The sequence below is a fragment of the Neovison vison genome, chromosome 9, assembly GCF_020171115.1.
Source record: "Neovison vison isolate M4711 chromosome 9, ASM_NN_V1, whole genome shotgun sequence".
NCBI lineage: Eukaryota > Metazoa > Chordata > Mammalia > Carnivora > Mustelidae > Neogale > Neogale vison.
The window spans coordinates 71,996,451-72,015,015 of NC_058099.1; the positions used below are offsets into that span (position 1 = coordinate 71,996,451).

Sequence of the window (18,565 nt, forward strand, 5' to 3'; positions counted from 1 at the left end):
AAAATAACTACAAAAGTAGTGATCCCTAAGAATAGTTGAATAAACTTACGGTTTGTTTTGTTGTTTGTGTTCTACAGAAGCAAATGTTAATTTTGCAACTATTTTGACAGCATTCTTTAGCTTCTACTTAAAAAAATACAGTTTCCTATTGAAACCATTTTTTTTTAGGATGGCTTGAAAACCTGCTGAAACAGAGCGCAAGTAATCTGCCTATCCAATGCATGATGCTGTTTGCTGAAATTTCTTAGCCCAGGGGAACCAAAGTTTTGTAATGAGAGGTTCCTCTAGAAACCTAGCCATATTGCTGTGAAAAACTACTTATTGCTATTGAGATTTATGATTTTAACAATTTCTCCTTTAAAAATGTTGCTTATTTATTGTTACCCACCAAAATAGCTGAACACTTTGAAATTACCCATTGGCACCCTTACCATGCATGAAAAAAATAAAAATATGACTTAATCTGAAAAGAGTTGCATCATGATATGTGAAACTTTTTTTAATAACCTGAAGGAAGGAACATTGCAATTTTTCCATTTCAGATCGCCTTTGTTTTGCCATTCTCTACAGCAGACCAAAGAGTTCATCAAATGTACATTATTTCAGCATAGATAATGAACTTGAATATGAGAAGTAAGTACTGCTTTTTTAAACGATTGCTAGTAACTTTTTTTTTATTTTGAAGAATCTAAAGGTATGCTTGTAAATAGAATAGCCTTGGAAAATTACAAATCTGCTGATTGATAATTGCCAAGTACTTTTTTCTTGGTAGTATAACCCTTGGTAATAAAGTAGACCCTTAGGGCAAATACCAAAATGAAGGAACATTCCTAAATTTAACAAGTTATATTTGAAGTCTAGCAGCTTAAAGTACACATGAGATATAAACTAGTATAGTTATAAGTAAAATGTGGGAAAACAGCTTTTTTATTCAGATATTATTGAAGCTAGATTTAAGCACTGCAGCCCTTGTTACATTTTTTAGTAGGCATTCCTTTTTTTTTTTTTTTTTTAAGATTTTATTTTATTTATTTGAGAGAGAGAGACAGTGAGAGAGAGCATGAGCGAGGAGAAGGTCAGAGGGAGAAGCAGACTCCCCATAGAGCTGGGAGCCTGATGTGGGACTCGATCCCGGGACTCCAGGATCACTCCCTGAGCCGGAGGCAGTCGTTTAACCAACTGCGCCACCCAGGCGTCCTTTAGTAGGCATTCCTTACCAGAATACCACTAGTTTACCACTAGTACAGCAGTATCATTAACATTGTTAACCGATAACAGTTTGGTGTATGCATTCTTGTCATAGTTAGATATTGTAGTTCCAAAAGGCATTTATAAAATTTAGAGGATCTGGAATGTATATATATGTTTTTGTTTTTCATTTTTAAAGCTTCTACGCAGATTTTGGACCACTCAATTTGGCAATGGTTTACAGATACTGTTGCAAGATAAATAAGAAATTAAAGGTAAAATCTTTTTTACTTAAAATTTGACTTAGGTAATAATTGTTAGCCCAATTCTGGGGAGGGAAAAGAAAGGAAAACATACCTCTCTTTTTTATTTAAAAAAAAAAAAAGTTATTTTTCACTGCAGTGTTGTTTGGGACATACATGTGATTTTTGTTTTATATAATAATAGTGTATATATGTTTCTTGTTCAGAGTTTTGACTGAATGGTTTAAGCTTGATTGGGTCATTTTGTTCTGGTTTGGATTGGTAATGCTCAGATACTTGAAAAGCCAAAGTAGAAATTGGTTAATAAAGTGAGACCTCTTGCTATCTGATCTAATGGAACTGAAACCTAACAAGAGAAATTTTCCTTGCTTTGGTTATTGTTCTTTCTGCCTTTACTTTACTTTATAAAGAATATTGGCTCATCTTACTTCCATTCTATCTTTGATCTCCCATGATAGTTGTACTCCTTGTGACTCCTTACCCCCACCTTTATATATACCATTAAGGAGCAAGGAAAGCAGGGGCAAACAGCCTCTCTTTAAGACTGTGTATGAGAGTTGCAAAAGTGTATTTCTGTTACATTGATCTCAGACCCCATTCCTTTATTTAAAAAACTTCTAAGTTATGGTCACATCGATAAAAAGTGTTTATGTACTGCTTAGCAAGTCCAAATTAGTCACTGTAAATTCTCAAGTAGAAAATACTGGATTTAAGGGTAGGTATTTCTTAAAAAACAGCTTTATCCAATTGATTACTTATCATCCTAGTACAAAGAAAGAAATAAAATTTGTTTTCTTTTTTTTTTTTTTTTAAGATTTTATTAATTTATTTGACAGAAAGGCAGTGAGGGGGGGGAACACAAGCAGGGGGAGTGGGAGAGGGAGAAGCAGGTTTCCTACTGACCAGGAAGCCCCATGTGGGACTTGATCCCAGGACTCTGGAATCATGACCAGAGCTGCAGGCAGATGCTTAACGACTGAGCCATCCAGGCGCCTATAATTTATTTTCAGTTAAAAATTAAATTGTATTGCAAATTATGAGTGAGTAAGGCAAATTTTTCTTTTCCTTGAGCGTCAAACCTAAAATTCCCCATTGTAAATGTTAGAAGCACCTGTCAAAGGAGTTACTAATTTGCAAAATGGAAGTTGTAGCATTGCCTTTTCTTTTTTGTATTATATGTGTTTGCCCTACAGATTTATGTAGAGATGGATACTCTTCTCTCTGGACTTTATTTTTCTCTTGAATAGGAATATAAGTTTATGGTCTTGTATATTTATGGCCACACCCTCCTTTTTTCCAGTTGCTAATGGCTGGTCTTTTGTTCATACAGGGCTGGGAAGCTAAAAATAATTTCCTCCCTGAGGCCACCCGCCTGTGTTTCTTTGCTTTAATTTTGAAAGACTTTTTTTTTCCTTTCCTGTGCTCCACCTTTTATCCTTTGACTCAACCAAGAATATATTGACATTGGTCCTTTTATTTTTTTCCTTTTTCTTCTTTTAACTTTTTATCATTTACCAAAACAACTTCTTTCAGGGTGTTGACCATCCAACCTGATGGAAACATTACTGCCTATTCAATTAGTGACAAAAGTGTGTTGAGAGTTTGAATTAAAGTGTCTTGTGCTTGTGTTCCTCTATGGCTGGTTGGGTTTTGGTTTTGTTTTTTAAAAATCAACTTGGATCTCTTACACTTTGGAAACAACTAAAGGAAAATAATGTACACGTACATCATTGACTCACAGAAATCAAGAAATGTGTGCTTTTTGAACTGAATATATCCTTTCCCTTATGCTTACCTGAATCTGTTTCTGCTCACGTTAGTGAAATACAAGTGAGGAGGTGCTAACTATAATCATGTGCTTTTTTTGGGTTTTTAAATTCCATACCCTTTCTATTTAACTTTTTTTTTGAAGTACAGAAATAGATACAGATCTTGAGGGCACAGTTCAATGAATTTTCACAAACTGAATATATGTAGGTAATCACCTTGGTTATCAAATCAAGAACAACATTAACATCACCAAGTAAGAGTCCACTTTTGCTCTGTTATCTCTGCTCTACCCTCCCCCTACCCTCTTACCCCATTCATCATCTTGATTTCTAACAGAATGAATTATTTCTGCCTGTTTTAATATACCCTTTTAATTATAATCATTTTGGGAATTGATTTAGAACGCAAAATAGGAGAAGGAAAGCAAAGTCTCCCACTGCCTTTTCCAGCATCTTGTGTATTCTTTAAGAACTCCAAGCCCCTCCCTACTCCTTAACTGTACTTTCATCCTAATCAAAAAATATGTCTTTTATGGGAAGGTACATGGTATTTTGGGATATCAAAGTTAATCATTTTAAAGATCTTGCTAAGGTGAATGCCTGTACATTGTAAGGTTTGAAATTTGTCTTCATCACAAAATGAAGTTATAGAAAACTTGAAATTAAAGAGAAAATACTAACACCTGTTTATCTTTATGTAGTCCATCACAATGATGAGGAAGAAAATTATTCATTTTACTGGCTCTGATCAGAGAAAACAAGCGAATGCTGCTTTCCTTATTGGATGTTATATGGTAAGTATTTAACTGATTTCCCAACATATTAGTGAAAATGTATACAACATTGGTACTTAAAATTGCAGTTGGAATTTGGAAATTACTTTTTCTAAGATAATATCTTGATTTCTTTCCAGAAAGAACATGTTTTGCTTTTTAAGATTTGATCAACAGGGAAGACTGTGCATATTTGGAGGGACCGGGTATATGGAAGATTTCTGTACCTTTTACTTAGCTTTGCTATTCTGAACCTAAAACTGCTCTTTAAAAAGCCTATTTTTAAAAAAATTGATCAACAGTATGTGTTACAGCACTTAAGGTTCAAGATAATGCCCCCAAAGCTGTGTTTTTATAAACCTATGATCCATTTAGTGAAGTTGTGAAAGTGGAGTCAGGAGCAATAATTGATTTTTTTTTCTAGAAAAACATCAAAGTGTGTCACATGAGGTAAGAGTGCTTTATAATTTGAATATAGTCCATTTTTTCCTAACTAAGGTTTGACTCTTAGATCTATTCTCATGGATTCTCTCCATTCTCATGAAAGCATCTAGCATGAGGACATAGTCAGTGTTATAGGTCAAGTTTTACATACTATATAGGTTACATAAGATACTCAGAGGTCTTTTTTTGTTTTAAGATTTTATTATTTATTTGTCAGAGACAGTGTGCACAAGCAGGGCAAGCGGCAGGCAGAGGGAGAAGCAGACGTCCTGCTGAACAAGGAGCTCAAAGCGGGACTTCATCCCAGGACCCTAGGATCATGATCTGAGCTGAAGGCAGTTGCTTAGCTGAGCCACCCAGGCGTCCCGAGGTTTATTTGAATCATTGGAAAATACAGTTTGGAATAGCCAGTATTTACACAAGAGTTACAAATTTCATTTATTTATAAGGATCATGGAAGATTTTGTCTTTAGAGTCCCATTTTATCAGTGCCTAATACATTCATCTGCAGGGGTACCTTAGCAACAGTTTTTCCAGAGTAGGCTGAGGGCTCCTCCAGAGTAGTGCCCCTTACCTTTTTGTTTGTTGGTGTGGAAGCTAGCTATCCTATTCACTGGAGAAGAATAGTGAGTGGATGTGTCTTTTGCTGCCGTCCACAATAAGGGGATTGTTTTTGAAGTTCTTTAGATAAGTTTTTTCTTCCCCCAACTTGCTACTTGCCTCTGTCATGCCTTCCTCTTTTTGGAAATTATTTTCTGGTTTAATAATTTGGAATATACAGTGATTAAACCAGAAGTTGGTGGTACTGGCTGAAATTACACCTAAATTTTTCATAATTCCTTTTTCTATGTTTAAGGTAAATCATTAGGAAATGTGATTAAGGCCTTTTTGCTCTTATTTTCATCTTGTGTTCACAGAAGAAATGTTTCTGGGATAGGGCTGTTTTCTTATTATCTCTGAATGTGTGAAAACACTGGTTGTGGATTAGGTCTACTAAAATTTGACTTTTTAAGCTTACCCAGATGTGCTTTTGTTTCCCACCCTCCCCATTTCTCGTGGTGTTCATTGTGCTTAGTACCAAAAATTCTTAGGGGGGAAAAAGCCTATGCAAGTTAAGAAAAAGAGTACGGAGAGGTGGCTCTTTTAACTGGGACATTTGGTGCCATTATTTAGCCCCATTACTTAGCCATTACCTGGGTCAGAAGCCTGTGGATTAGAATAAATCACGACGGCTTTATAGAAAAAGGGATGCAGCCAGAATTCTTGGGGTTTATAATATATTAAAGGGGACCCTGGAGATCTGGTCCTTAGTGTGACAGTAAAAGTCTTTACATTATCAAGGGGGAAATGGCTGAAGGCATTCCATTTAAGAGAATGTGCTCCTGAATAGAACACACAGAGCTCTGCCTCGACTGCTCTTGTGTCAGTCATTTATTTGTCTCTGGTCAGATGTGATGTCCCCAAGATGGTGGAGGCAGGGAGCAGGTTTTGGGGGGCCAGACATGACTTCAGTGTCAAGAACCCCTAGAGAGGGTGGCTGTGTGTTGGAAACCGAGGGTTTTGTTAAAAACAAATTACTTGATAATTTTATAAATAAGGAATTTCTTTTTAAAAGTCTTATTGCTCTTGTTTTTTACGGCCAGTGATAAAACAGTGACTCCTTGGCACATTTTCTGAAAATTTGTTGTTGTATTTGCTCTAAGTTTGGTGTTGTCCTTTTGACTTTGTTTATGGTTACGTTTTGGCAGGTCAAAGTTTATTTTTCTGTATTTAACGTATTTAGAGTTAGAAGTCCTTTCAGGATTTTATGGTCTCAAATTAGCACAGATTTGATTGGTTAGTAAAGTGTCAGGTAAGCAATTTGGACATTGAGTTGGGTTCATTCCTCTGCTGAGTTAGAAGCCAGCTCAGCAGGAGGATTACAGTTCTTAGCTTTAGCAAAAGTCTTCACAGCCGTGACTGGTTGGCTAAAATAGAAGCTTGGAGTTGAAACGATGCTAGGTGAGAAAACAGGAGAAAAACTTCTAATAAAAGGAAATTAATTAATTAATAAAGATTTTATTCATTTATTACAGAGTGTGCAAGAGCACGAGTGGAGGGTAGGAGGTGTCAAGGGAGAGGGAGAAACAGGCTCCCTGCTGACCAGGGAGCCCAACTGTGAGCTCCAGGCTCAATTCCAGGACCCTAGGATCATGACCTGAGTCAAAGGCAGACGTTTAACCAACTGAGCCACCCAGACGGCCCGAGAAAAAGAAATTTATTAATAGTAGCAAAGGAGTGTCAAGATATAATATAGATACCTCAAAAGATTAAACATCGATTGTGAATTTGATGGATTTGAGGTGAGGATTTGATCTGGTTGAAGTCTGTTGAATCCTCTGATTAAAGAATTTTAGAAAGAGTGAGTTTCCTAGAAATTGGTTTACAGCCTCGTTAACCTTTTCTGGAGTTGTTGAGGAATTTTGGAAATAGTAATGCTTTTTAGTGATTCATCTGGAAAGTGGTGTGGTAATGTTAGAAAAAAATCTGGAGGAAGAACTGTTGGGAAGGAAATATTCCGAATGGACTGACTGACTATTCATCCTTTTACACTCTGAAAGGAATGCCCTCTCCATCTTTGTGTATACAAAAGGATTCAAAAGGATCTAATATGGCGTGTAGAGGAGGCTTGAATAAAGTGTCAGTCCTTCTGTTTATTTTTTTGTCTTAAAAACAGGGGAGGTTTGGTTTTGAAAATAGTCAAAATACTCAGCTATTGAAACAGGATTGATATGCCCATGCTCTGTTAGTCCCATTTGTCAGATGGTCAGGTGCTACATTTGGCAGAAATGAAATTATTGGCTTAACTATTCATTTATCTTTGTGTATTTCCAAGTATTGCACTTTGTGTGGCCTGATAAATGGTTTTAGCAACTATCTGAAATGGTGGGAGCTTTGTTAACACACTAGGTGAAAGTAAAAATCTTTTACCCTTACTCACTTAGAAGAGTCCAAAAATATAGAAGATATCTCAGTTTTTCTTTTTATAAAAAGTTAAGTACATCACATAATTTTATAGAGTGGTAAGTTTATCCTGTTGTGATAAGTCAGTGGCAAATACGTAGGCAGATTTGGGGGGTAGTGGTATTTAACCTGTTATTTGAAATTTTAAATGGAAAAGCAAGTGCCTTTCAAAACATATTCTTGATAGTGAAGAGAGTATTTTGAAAATAAAAGCTTGAAACTTTGTTTTGTCATTTTGTTGTGAAAAATATCATGTCAAAACCCGTATTTATACCCTTGAGAAATTTAGGAAACTTGCCTTAAAAAGGACCCTCTTTTGTATTTATAAAAGCAGGACATGTGCATGTGTGTGTGTAAAATCCCATCTGTTTTATGTTCACCAGGACAGTTTTATCACTGTTTTTTTTTTCTCCAGTCAGTGGCCCATTCTTCCATTTTAGTAATACCTGGATTACATTCATATTTCCTCCATTGATCCAAAATGTCCAAAACAGTACCTAAACCAGGACCATACATTGTGTGTGATTGTTGTGTCCTTAGTCTCTCTGACACATGTATGGTCCGTTTTTGCTAACACTGATGTATGGAAGAGACCAGATCCCTTATGGAGTGTTCCACCTTTTGAATTTCTCTGGTTTCTTCCTTGTGGTATTTTTAAACTTGTTTCTCCATTCTCTGTATGTCTTGTGAACTGGAAGTTAAATCTATAGACTCCTGTATTAGTAGTATATGTTGCATTGTGTTAGAAAACATATAATACCAAAATTATCATTAAGGATGCTAAAAATGACCACTGGATTTGGTGCTAACCATCAAATTCCTTCAATGTATGGTTTTCTCCTTTATGACTTAATGGATTCCATATGGTGTTAATTTTGGAACTATTTATATGTTCAGTTCCCCATCAATAATGCATCTAGTGTTTTATACAATTAATAGGACTTGCCTCAATCAATAATTTTATTACGGCTTCAATATAACCATAGTTTCCAATTATTTTATTCATCCTGCATTTATTAGTTGGCTTGCTTTTATGGGAGTTGAGTTTCCCCTCTCCAGTTGAGACTGAAACCAATTTGGTTATCCTGAAACCAGCTTCCTACTGAAAAGGCAGAATGAATGATCTTTTCCCTTTATGGACATAGTTTTCAAAGTCAAGTGTCACATTAATAGCCACAAAACAAAATGTTATAACCCAGTTTAAAATCATCTAAATAATGTTTCAGTGGATTCTAAACTTATTTGCTAAACATTGCAAAAATCTGTAACACTTTTCCCTTTAGTTTTTAACAACCTCTTTAGTTTTTAACAACATCCCCTTAGCATTTGGGATGTTGAGAATTTACTAACCAAATGTCCATCATTGCTGGATAGGATGAAAGAAAATGAGTGTAATCATTATTGCATTTGCATTTACTTATCACTGGAAAGTATCTTTTTAAGTCATAGCACCCATTAACATCAAGAATTGAAACAGCTGTACATGATTTTATTTATATGAAGCCCTTGGAAGATGTCTTGTATGTCTAGTCCGCATTGACAGAAGGCATAGCAGTGGTTGCCTCAGACTTAATGGGGAGGAGGGAGACATTTGGGACTAACTGGGAAGATGCACAAGAGAACCTTTGGGGTGATAGACACCACCTGGCTTGTGTTGTGGTTAGATAGCTGTGGACAGTTGTTGAAACCCACTGACCTGTACATTTAAGATGTTTTCAATGATGGTAAATTATACTTCCATAAAGTTTTTTTTAAACCAACAACAGAAAAATACCTAAACTCACAACTAGGCTTTTAAATAAAGATACTTAAAAAATGAACCATTAACTTAAATTTATTAATATTTTAGTGAACAGGGGTTCTTTAAAGCACAATTACTCTATATAATCATTTAAAAAATAATTATCACTTTATCTTTCCCTTACTATGTAATTTTTTACATGTATACTTTGTAACAGAAGTGGTAGTGTATTATTATACTAGTAGGTACAAACTTTAATTTCTAGTTGCAAAAACTCTTCTTTGGAAGGGGGCACTGAGATGCCTGCACTTTCAATTTATGTACAGCATCTGGCACAAATTAGGCACTCACTAAATGTCTTTTTCTTTATATTTTTTCTGCTTCGTTCCACTATTCTCATATCTTAAATCTACTTTTTATATTAAAAAACAAGAAAGATGCCATTTTATCTTGTTGGTTATCAACTTTGTTCAAATCTTATTGCCCCAGCAATTGTATTTTTCTGCAGATACATAGCATTCAGCTCTTCCATAGGTAAATGTACTTTTGAGGGCTGGCCTGAGAAATTAACCACCATTTCTATCATTTTCTTGTGGTTAAATTGTTCTCAGTGTAAAATAATTGATGCGAGCAAACTCTTGGTATATAGCTTGCAAATTTGCTTTCCTTTAATGTTCAGTAGATTACTTTGAGAGAGCTAATTTTGCTTTCATGTAGATTGCTTGTTCAGAATATCACTCTGTAGTATTTTAAAATTCTAAGGAGTTTTTATAACCTTTAGAATGGCTTCCCTTGTAAACATTTACATTGAAAATTATACTAATTAAGTTCTAGGATTTTATTAATTCAGTCTGTGAGTAGAATCCTAAATTGTGTTGAATTTGAGATTACTTCAACAGTCATGCTAAAAGCTCAGGGACTTAAATTTGTTATTTAATGAAGACCTTTTGAACTTGTGGTCTACTTTTTCTTAAGGATTTAATTATTTTGGACGCAGAATAATTGACTATGCTGGCTTAAGGTGGCTCCAGGGTGAAGGGATCAGATGAGAGAAGTTAAACCAAAAGGAGCAGAAAGGAGAGGATCTGAAAGCAGTAGGTAAAAATCTAGTTCAGCAAACAGCAGTCTAGATGGGGCACCAAAGATGGGAGGATAAAATCAGGTGGGACAGCCCGAGTGTCTGTAAACACTCATCACCCAACAGACACCTTCCTGGGTGTCTGTGACAGGCTGAGCAAATAGCAACAGGCTGCTGTAAATAGCAACCAGGAGCTGGTTAGTGCGAGGTGTGCCCAGAAGGGGACGGCATGGGCCAGAGGGCCACCATGTGGTGGAGGTAGCTGAAGGCATCAGCAGCTGATCACAGCCTCACTTCCCTTTCTTGCTCCCGTGAGCCTGACCACTGGTATTATAGCCGCCTCTGACATTTGCAGGGTGATATTAATTTGGGGATAGAGTGAAGGGAAATGGCTATTATGAGCTTTGATTAGAGATCTTTTAAGCTCTCTGGAATTTTGGATCCTGTCCTAGTTTCAATACGTGTTTTAGATAGTATGGTTTCTTGTCTATAAATAAATAAGACCTGAGCAGTAGGCCCTCTTCTATCCAGTAACAAGCAGTGTGATTTTGGGTGACCAGTGACTATAACAGGTTGAAAAGTAGTGGCCTGCTAGCTCTGTGTAAATGAGTATTTATAAATAGTGGGTTGCTTTTGCCAATGTTTAAACATTAGGAGGTTTCATGCAAAAAAAAGAAAAATTGAGATTTTTGCTTTGTTTTAAAAAAATATCCCTAAGACCCACATAATATAACCATGTACACTAATACCCAGGCCCAATTTCCTCACATTTAGTAGCTGTCTGGCCTTGGCAGATACATGATTGCTATCCCAAACTTGCAGTTTCCCTTTATCAAAATCAAGGATTGTTCTACCAACCTACTATATATATATATCTACATACATATATACATAAAAATAACTGAAAAGTTAAAACTACTGAAATATAAGGCTATCTGATTTTTTTAAAAATGTTTAGGATTTTTTTAAAAAGTGATTTTTTTTTAAGTGATTAGGATTTTTTTTTTTTTGGTATTAGTGCAGGAGCTGTGAAAGTGATTTTACTTTATTTATTTTATCATATAAAATTGCTAATTGTATATACTCTTGTCCCTACTCACCTTTTTTATTCAGCAGTTGGATCTTTAAGCTTGTTTCTAACTTTCATTGATTCATAAACATTCTGTGTTAATCTGGTGAGTGATTTTTTAAGAAAGATCATTTAAGTCTTGTCATAGGAAAGACTATATCATCTGGTTGAAGTGAAAATAGTTAATACTGGAAACATTGTGACATTTCTCCATGAAAAATTTTTGAAAATGGTTTCCTGGCTTATCCGCTGCCACATTTTTTGTGGAATTTAAATACCCTTTGTTATTCTTCGTTCTCAGGATGATTTGTGTAATGTTTTGGTTTTTAAAACCTACAAAGATGGTTTTAAGGCTCTCTGAGTACATAGCTGGAGCTTCAAAATGTTGTATGTAAGAAAAGAAATAAGAAGTATGTGTCTAAATGATTGGGTTTTATTATTTGAGGCCTGAATTGTCAGGATTGAAACTGAATGATTAGGCTATAATTCTTTTCTTTCAGTCCACTGATTTCATTCACCACTGATCAAGCCCATCCCAGGTTTTGAAATACAGATCAGTAGTCCAAGGTTAGCAGTTTTCACAGGGACTGGGGCAGGCAGTTGATAATTTTTAAAAATGAGAGGGTGGAAGTCCTAGAAATGGCTATGGTATTATTCAGCAAAAAAGATCTTTACACTAGGACTTGAAAAAGCTCTACTGAATTCTCAAGTATTTTTTCCTCAATATTTTGTTCTTCCTGTGAGATTGCCCTTTGCTTCTTCAGAGAGATTACCTACCTCAGAGAGAGAGATAGATATAGAGAGAGAGAGAGACAGACTAGAGGCTTTCCTTCCCGATGCTTTCTAAGCCTTGGGGTCTGTTTACATTTACATCTCTGCACTTGTCTTCTGTTTGCTTATTTATCTACTTTTAACAAACTGAAGTGATCATTTTCTTATTCACTGTTTATTGTGCTAACCTGTTACCTTTTTTTTGCCTGAGAAATTTGCCTGACAAATTACCCCACTGGGCTGCAGTCATCTGAAGGCTTGCCTGGGGCTCGAGGCACTGCTAAAACATGGTCCGTTCACACCCCTGACCGGTTAATGCTAATTATTGGCACGAGGCTTCTGTTCCTTGCCACATGGGCTGCCCAACTGCCCTCATTGAATGAGGTACCTGGAGTGAGGAATCCATGGCAGAAACCACAGTGTCATTTATGAGTTAGCCTCAGAAGTCATACTATGCCATTTATGCATTATTTACACATGGGTACCCTAGTCATTGTCGGGGGGGGGGCTGCCTGGGAGGGTAGAAATACCAGGAGATAAGCATCATGAAGGCTGTTTAAGAAGCTGGCTACCACAGCTGTTTAATATCTCTCTTGTTCCTCATTTGTTGCTTCCTATTTTTGGACAGCAGTGTGGAATTAGAATGACCATTCTATATTTGTTCGTAGCTTCTCATGAAAATATATCAAAGGAATTTAAGAAGGACCTAGCTTCCAAATTGCCAGGAACACAGTGACAGATTATAAAATTGCATTGATTTAGAGTTTACTAATTTGCGGATTTGTGTTAATATAGGAGTCATTTATAGGGTTTTTCTTAAATTTAAAATAATTTCATATGGCAAGGCCTTTTGACTAGGGAAGATGGATGGGTGTACAGTAAAAAATGATAGATTAGTAGCAAATATTCCCTTGATAGTGACGTGTCTTAGTCCTTTCAGTAGCAGTAATGAACTGCCAGAGACTGGGAGGCTTATAAACACACAGAACTTTATTTCCCACAGTTATGGAGGCTAGGAGTTCTGAGATCAGAGTACATCAGCATGGTCTGGTGAGGCCTCTTACATGGTAGAAGGGGCTAAGAATCTCTCTGGAGCCTCTTTTATAAGACACTGATCCCATTCATGATTGCTCCATCCTTATGGCTAACCATCTCCCAGAGGCCCCATCTACTAATACCATCACCTTTTGGGGGTTAAAATTTCAACATAGGAATTTGCAAGGTGGGGCACACAAGCATTCAGACTGTAGCATTATAACATAGATTTATTCTGAGTCTATAAATTTCCTTCAGCTTATCTCATTATACCCATATCATCTAGGTATGTACATTATGTACAGGCATTCCCCAGCTGGATTTAAAAATAACTTTTTTAAAGTTCATTACTAGGGATTTAGGTTTTATTCCTCCAAAGGAAAAAATGTTATAGTGCTCTTGTTTTCTTTAAATTGAACATGTGTTCCAAAGCATACATCCAACCTGCAAAATTATTTAATATATTAGACTATTTTTGTTTTGAAGGTTAGAGAGAAATAATACCTAATTGCAGTTTTAGTAATTGAAGAAACTAAAGAACTGCAATCTTGAGTAAGAAGAACTATCTTTAACCTGGTGCTTAAGGAAAATTTTATATAATTTGAGAGAAGGTCTTACTAAAAATTTAGGGAGAATCTGAAAAAGGTTTCTGGACCTCTACTAGTCTGTCTACTAGTAAGTCCTAAAATAGAATGAAGAAAAGACTTTACTGGTGTTACACAGTAAACCTTAGAAGAGAAAGCAAATATGTTGGAGAGTAGAAGAGAATGAGGAAATTTGGAAAGGAGGGGAGGTTGGATTTTCAAATTTCTTCCTCAAAGAATTATCATGCTGTACTTCCAAATAAAAAGTAATAAAATAGAAAGTCATGTGATAGGTTGATGCTTAAAAGAGGAAGTAATGTATAGACAAAAATGATGACTGAGATTATAATAGATTATCTTATGGTTAATTCATGATAAATTGCAATCTTATATGAGTCACAAATAACTGTACTTGAAAATTTGTACGAGGTACAAGGTAACAAAGCATTTCCTTATTCTTGTAATCAATTATTTTTTCTTATACCTTTTTTTGTGGATTTGTATGCTGCCATAGATAAATGTTAGAAGATTCTGTATAGTTAATTAAAATTTTGTATTTTTTTTAAGAGTAAATAGGATAAAACCATATTGAGAAACAGCCTAGACATTGGGAAAAAGTTCTGCAGTTATGATTCTTTAAGCAGAAAATTGGTAAAATGCTCTCTGGAAGCTGAATCAACTGTTAATGACCAGTTTCGGGACATGTCCTCAAAGTTTCAAAGATCCTTGTTGGATTTGTGATTTTATAATTTCTCTTAATCCAAAGATTTTTTAAAATTTAAGATTTAAGAATTTAGGTTCAGTGAATTAAACATTGACTCAGAGTCCATATATAGTATATGAACCAGGAATTTAAAATGAAAACTAAGACATGGGTCCTCACTTCAAAGAGTTCACAGTTAGGTTGAGGAAACAGTTCATATGTGTAACTAATGGAGATAAAAAGTTTATAATTTTGTGTATATATATAAAATTTAGTGTTGCTGCTTTTTTAAAAATTTATTTATTTATTTTAGAGAGTATGCATGAGAGGAACAGAAGGAGAGAATCTCAAGCAAACTCCCCACTCACTGAGTGTGGAGCTAAACACGGAGCTCAGTCTCACAACCCTAAGACCATAACCTGGTTTGAAATCACGAGTCAGACGCTTAACTGACTGAGCCACCCAGGAGCCCCTTTAGTGATCAAAATTTAAAGTATATTATCCCAAAGTAAGCTTTAGCATTGAATCTAATTTATGTAATAATATATATGCCAAATCTAATGCTGTAACCACCTCCCCATCCTTCCATGCACGAGTGAAAATTCCCTGCCCTGCAGGAGGATTCTGAGTTGGAAAAAGGTTTGTGCCTTCAGATTGAATGAGGGTCAGAAAGTCCCAGGCAAACTTCATTGGAGATTGAGGATGACTTACTTAGGGGGATGTCAGTGAAATTTTCAAACTCCAAGTTTCTTTCTTTTTAAAGATTTTATTTATTTATTTGAGAGAAAGAGAGAGATAGTGAGAGAGAAGAGGAGCTGGGAAGAGAGGTCTCCTGATGAGGGAGCCCGACATGGGGCTTGATCCCAGGTCCCTGAGATCATGACCTAAGCCGAAGGCAGGTGCTTAACTGACTGAGCCACCCAGATGCCCCTTGAATTCCAAGTTTCTTGTAGGTTACTTGTAAGCAAGAAGAGGAGAGAAAGAGGCTGGTAAAATACTTCTCCTACTCTAGCACTGAAAAGACAGTGGAGCAACATGAATGAATTATTGAGAGAAAGGAACTATCCATTAAAAAAAAAAAATCATATACATTTTCTGTAAATGTCAGGGCAGAGAACAAGAAACTATTGGAAATGCAAGGAATACCAATGGCGGATCCAAAATGCTAAAGAAGCTACTTGGGATAGTTCTACCACATAAAGATGGAAGCATAAAGTAGTTCTGAAGATAAAAGAATGAAAATAGGCAGCAAATGCAGTTTTATAGGAAACCTGTACAGTGTTGTAAGTAGTTAAATCTAAATGAAAAGAGTTAATCAAAATCTTGCTCTGCCTTTATGTCCTTCTCCACCTTTTCCCCATTCTCAGTCCATTTCCCATCCACATCCCCTACACACTTCTTTATGGTCATTTCAGTGGATTTTCAAGAAGATGAGGTTAAAAGCATGTGTTCCATCTAATGTCCTGATACAGAAAATGTCCTGTTTTAAAAATGCTATACTTGTTACCACAAAGTTGTTGTGAAGTTGTTTGTTCAGTGCTCTTACTGCAAGCAACAGAAACTAGCTATGGCAGATTTAAGGAAAAAAGGAATTCACTGGTGGGGTACTGGGTATTGGTGGAGTACTGAGTATTCTACCTGGTACTCAGGACCCTTGGGAAGGCTGGAGAACCAGGCTCAGTTAATTGGAGAGACATCGTGCAAAATTTTGCAGTGACAACACTGCATCTTCATTTTAGAAATAAACTGCCTTTTTCTTCTCTTTTCAAATGTAGGTTATATATTTGGGGAGAGCTCCAGAAGAAGCATATAGAATATTAATGTGTGGAGATACATCCTATATCCCTTTCAGGTAAATATAAGAATGACATGACCGATTCATTCAATCAGGCCCTTGCCAGAAATATCTTGAAATATCTTGGAGTAGTTGTTTTTGGTGGGGGGGTGGAACGGAAAGAGGTGGGGGGAAGACCTGGTAAATAGTCATTTTAGAGTGGGTGCAAATAATACCATAGATCTAGGTTGCTCAACAGTGACACTATTGACATTTTGTTGTGGGGGCTGTCCTGTGTATTGTAGGATGTTTAACAGCATCTCCGGCTTCTGCCTACTAGTTGCCAGTAACACCTCCACCTCCATGAAATTAATTGTGGAAACCAGAATGTCTCTAGATATTGCCAGGTGTCCCTCGTGGCAGTGAATCACTTCTGCGTGAGAACCTCTGCCACTTATGGAAACTATACTTTGTAATCATATGACATTCCTGGGATTACAGTACTCAGAGCTGCCACTGAGGAGGAGTATGGGCCCTGAAGAGTTAAGAAATAAGTTTTCCTGATAAGCAGGAGTTAATTTTGGTGGCATAAAGAAACATCTTTGTCCTAGCAATATGCCAGCAGAGATAGTGGGTGAGGTTGCTCATGTAGCAAGCACCACTACTAGAAAAACCAAAAGTCTCTGTCATCAAGGTAGTACAGAAATAGTGTCTGTGTATAAGCAGGTGGTAGCCTCATCCTCATCTCAAACTTACCAGGTGATTGTGTTGCAAATATTTTCAAAAAGCTTGTGTTTTTCTTTAAGTTCTCAAAGTTTCTCTACCTGTTTCTCAAAATCCTTGACTTAGCTACATAATTGAAATATTGTATGGCACTTAACATGAGACAAACATGTGAAACAATTTTGCGGATTGCATACTGTGATAATTTTAAGTACTGCATTATTACTCATAAGTTAGTAGTTTTAGTATTGTTGCATATACCTTGAATGCCTGATGTTGAAGGGATGGCCTTGCTTTGAAAAACGTAAAATTGTGAATTTGACTTCATTTTAGACAAGCTTTGGGATGGGTCCCATTGACCTTTAGGCAGAATCTTCTTCAGTAAGTGTAGGACTGTCCATGGACTTACTCCATGAAATAGATGTCTGTTTCAGCTTTATATTGCACTGAAGACTGTATGTTAAGTGATTTAGCAAATTAAAAGAATTACTTTGAACCCAGTACTACCATCTTTCTTTCTCGTGCAAGGATTATGTTAGGTCTTCTGTTATTTGAGGAGGGTAGGAAGAGATGAAGATTATTTTCTAAACTGGAGAGTGCTCTACTTTTTTTCTCAACCTGTGCTCTTATAGCAACCATATACTTCCCTTAGAAGAAATGCTTGTATCTGTGGTCTATGAGTCATAGGAACATTGGTATACAGTGTTAATTTTGTTGTAGAGTTCTTCCTATTGGTATTCCTCTAGAAGACCTCTATTTTCAGGTCCTGAAATAGAACAAGCACATACATTTCACATAATCCAAGTAAGGATCCATGAAACACTGTTGATGTAAAAGAGAATTTGCATTAATTTAAATGCAAAGGCCAAAACAGAATAAATGTTGCCTTTTTGTCATACCTGTGTTTAAAATTACTGAAGTTTGGCACTGAGAATTGAAGTTAAGTACTTCTGGTCCCGGGAGTACAGTTATTAATTCTCTAAAAAACGGGACTTAGCTAGAAACATCTCAGGTTTGTAAAATTTGAATCTTTGTAGGCCAAATGCCAGATATCTGATGTATCTAAAGTATTGGTTCTCCAGGTATGGCCTTTGAATTAGTGTCAGTGTGTGAACGCTTTGTTACCAGCTGTGACAAGTATAGGAATTGCAAGTAAGATTTTAGAGACTTTTATAATAATAGAGTACTTTAATGTCTGTGGAATCAAATATTAGAAGAATTTGAGCTTGTATTTGATTTTTTCCTTCTATTTTTTCTAGTAATCCATTTTCACTTATAAATAAAAAAGTAAAAAAATTTATGTATTTTTATTAAATAGAAAGTATTTTTTATTTACAGAAGTTACTGTGTTCTTTTGTGGTATGTAATAATGCAGTACTATCATATTTTATACTTACTACATTTTACAAAGGTATCAGCATATGCGGATTTAAAAATCTGGTGCTTCACCACATTTTACTGTTCTGTTGAACTTACTAATTAGAAACTAGGTCTATCAGAATTAATAAAGCCTTGATAATTTTTTAAGCATGATAATATTCTGAAAAATTGCATTATAGTCTTTTATCCTTGCCACTCTTTAAGTGCACAGTATAAATATAGCTGTTAACAAGAATAGCATTCATTTATAGTTAAACTTTTTATGCT

At 35.8% G+C, this 18,565-nt stretch overlaps 1 protein-coding gene across 10 annotated transcripts in view; it reads left to right on the top strand.

Annotated features, from left to right (window-relative positions):
* CDC14B (cell division cycle 14B) overlaps positions 1-18,565 on the top strand; it is a 98,559-nt gene that overhangs the window by 46,892 nt on the left and 33,102 nt on the right. For all 10 annotated transcript variants that reach the window (XM_044265729.1, XM_044265735.1, XM_044265731.1 and 7 more), the window contains exons 2-5: positions 543-633; positions 1,388-1,463; positions 3,922-4,014; positions 16,197-16,273. In XM_044265729.1, the coding sequence (XP_044121664.1) occupies positions 543-633; positions 1,388-1,463; positions 3,922-4,014; positions 16,197-16,273 (337 nt within the window). The remainder of the gene's footprint in view (positions 1-542; positions 634-1,387; positions 1,464-3,921; positions 4,015-16,196; positions 16,274-18,565) is intronic.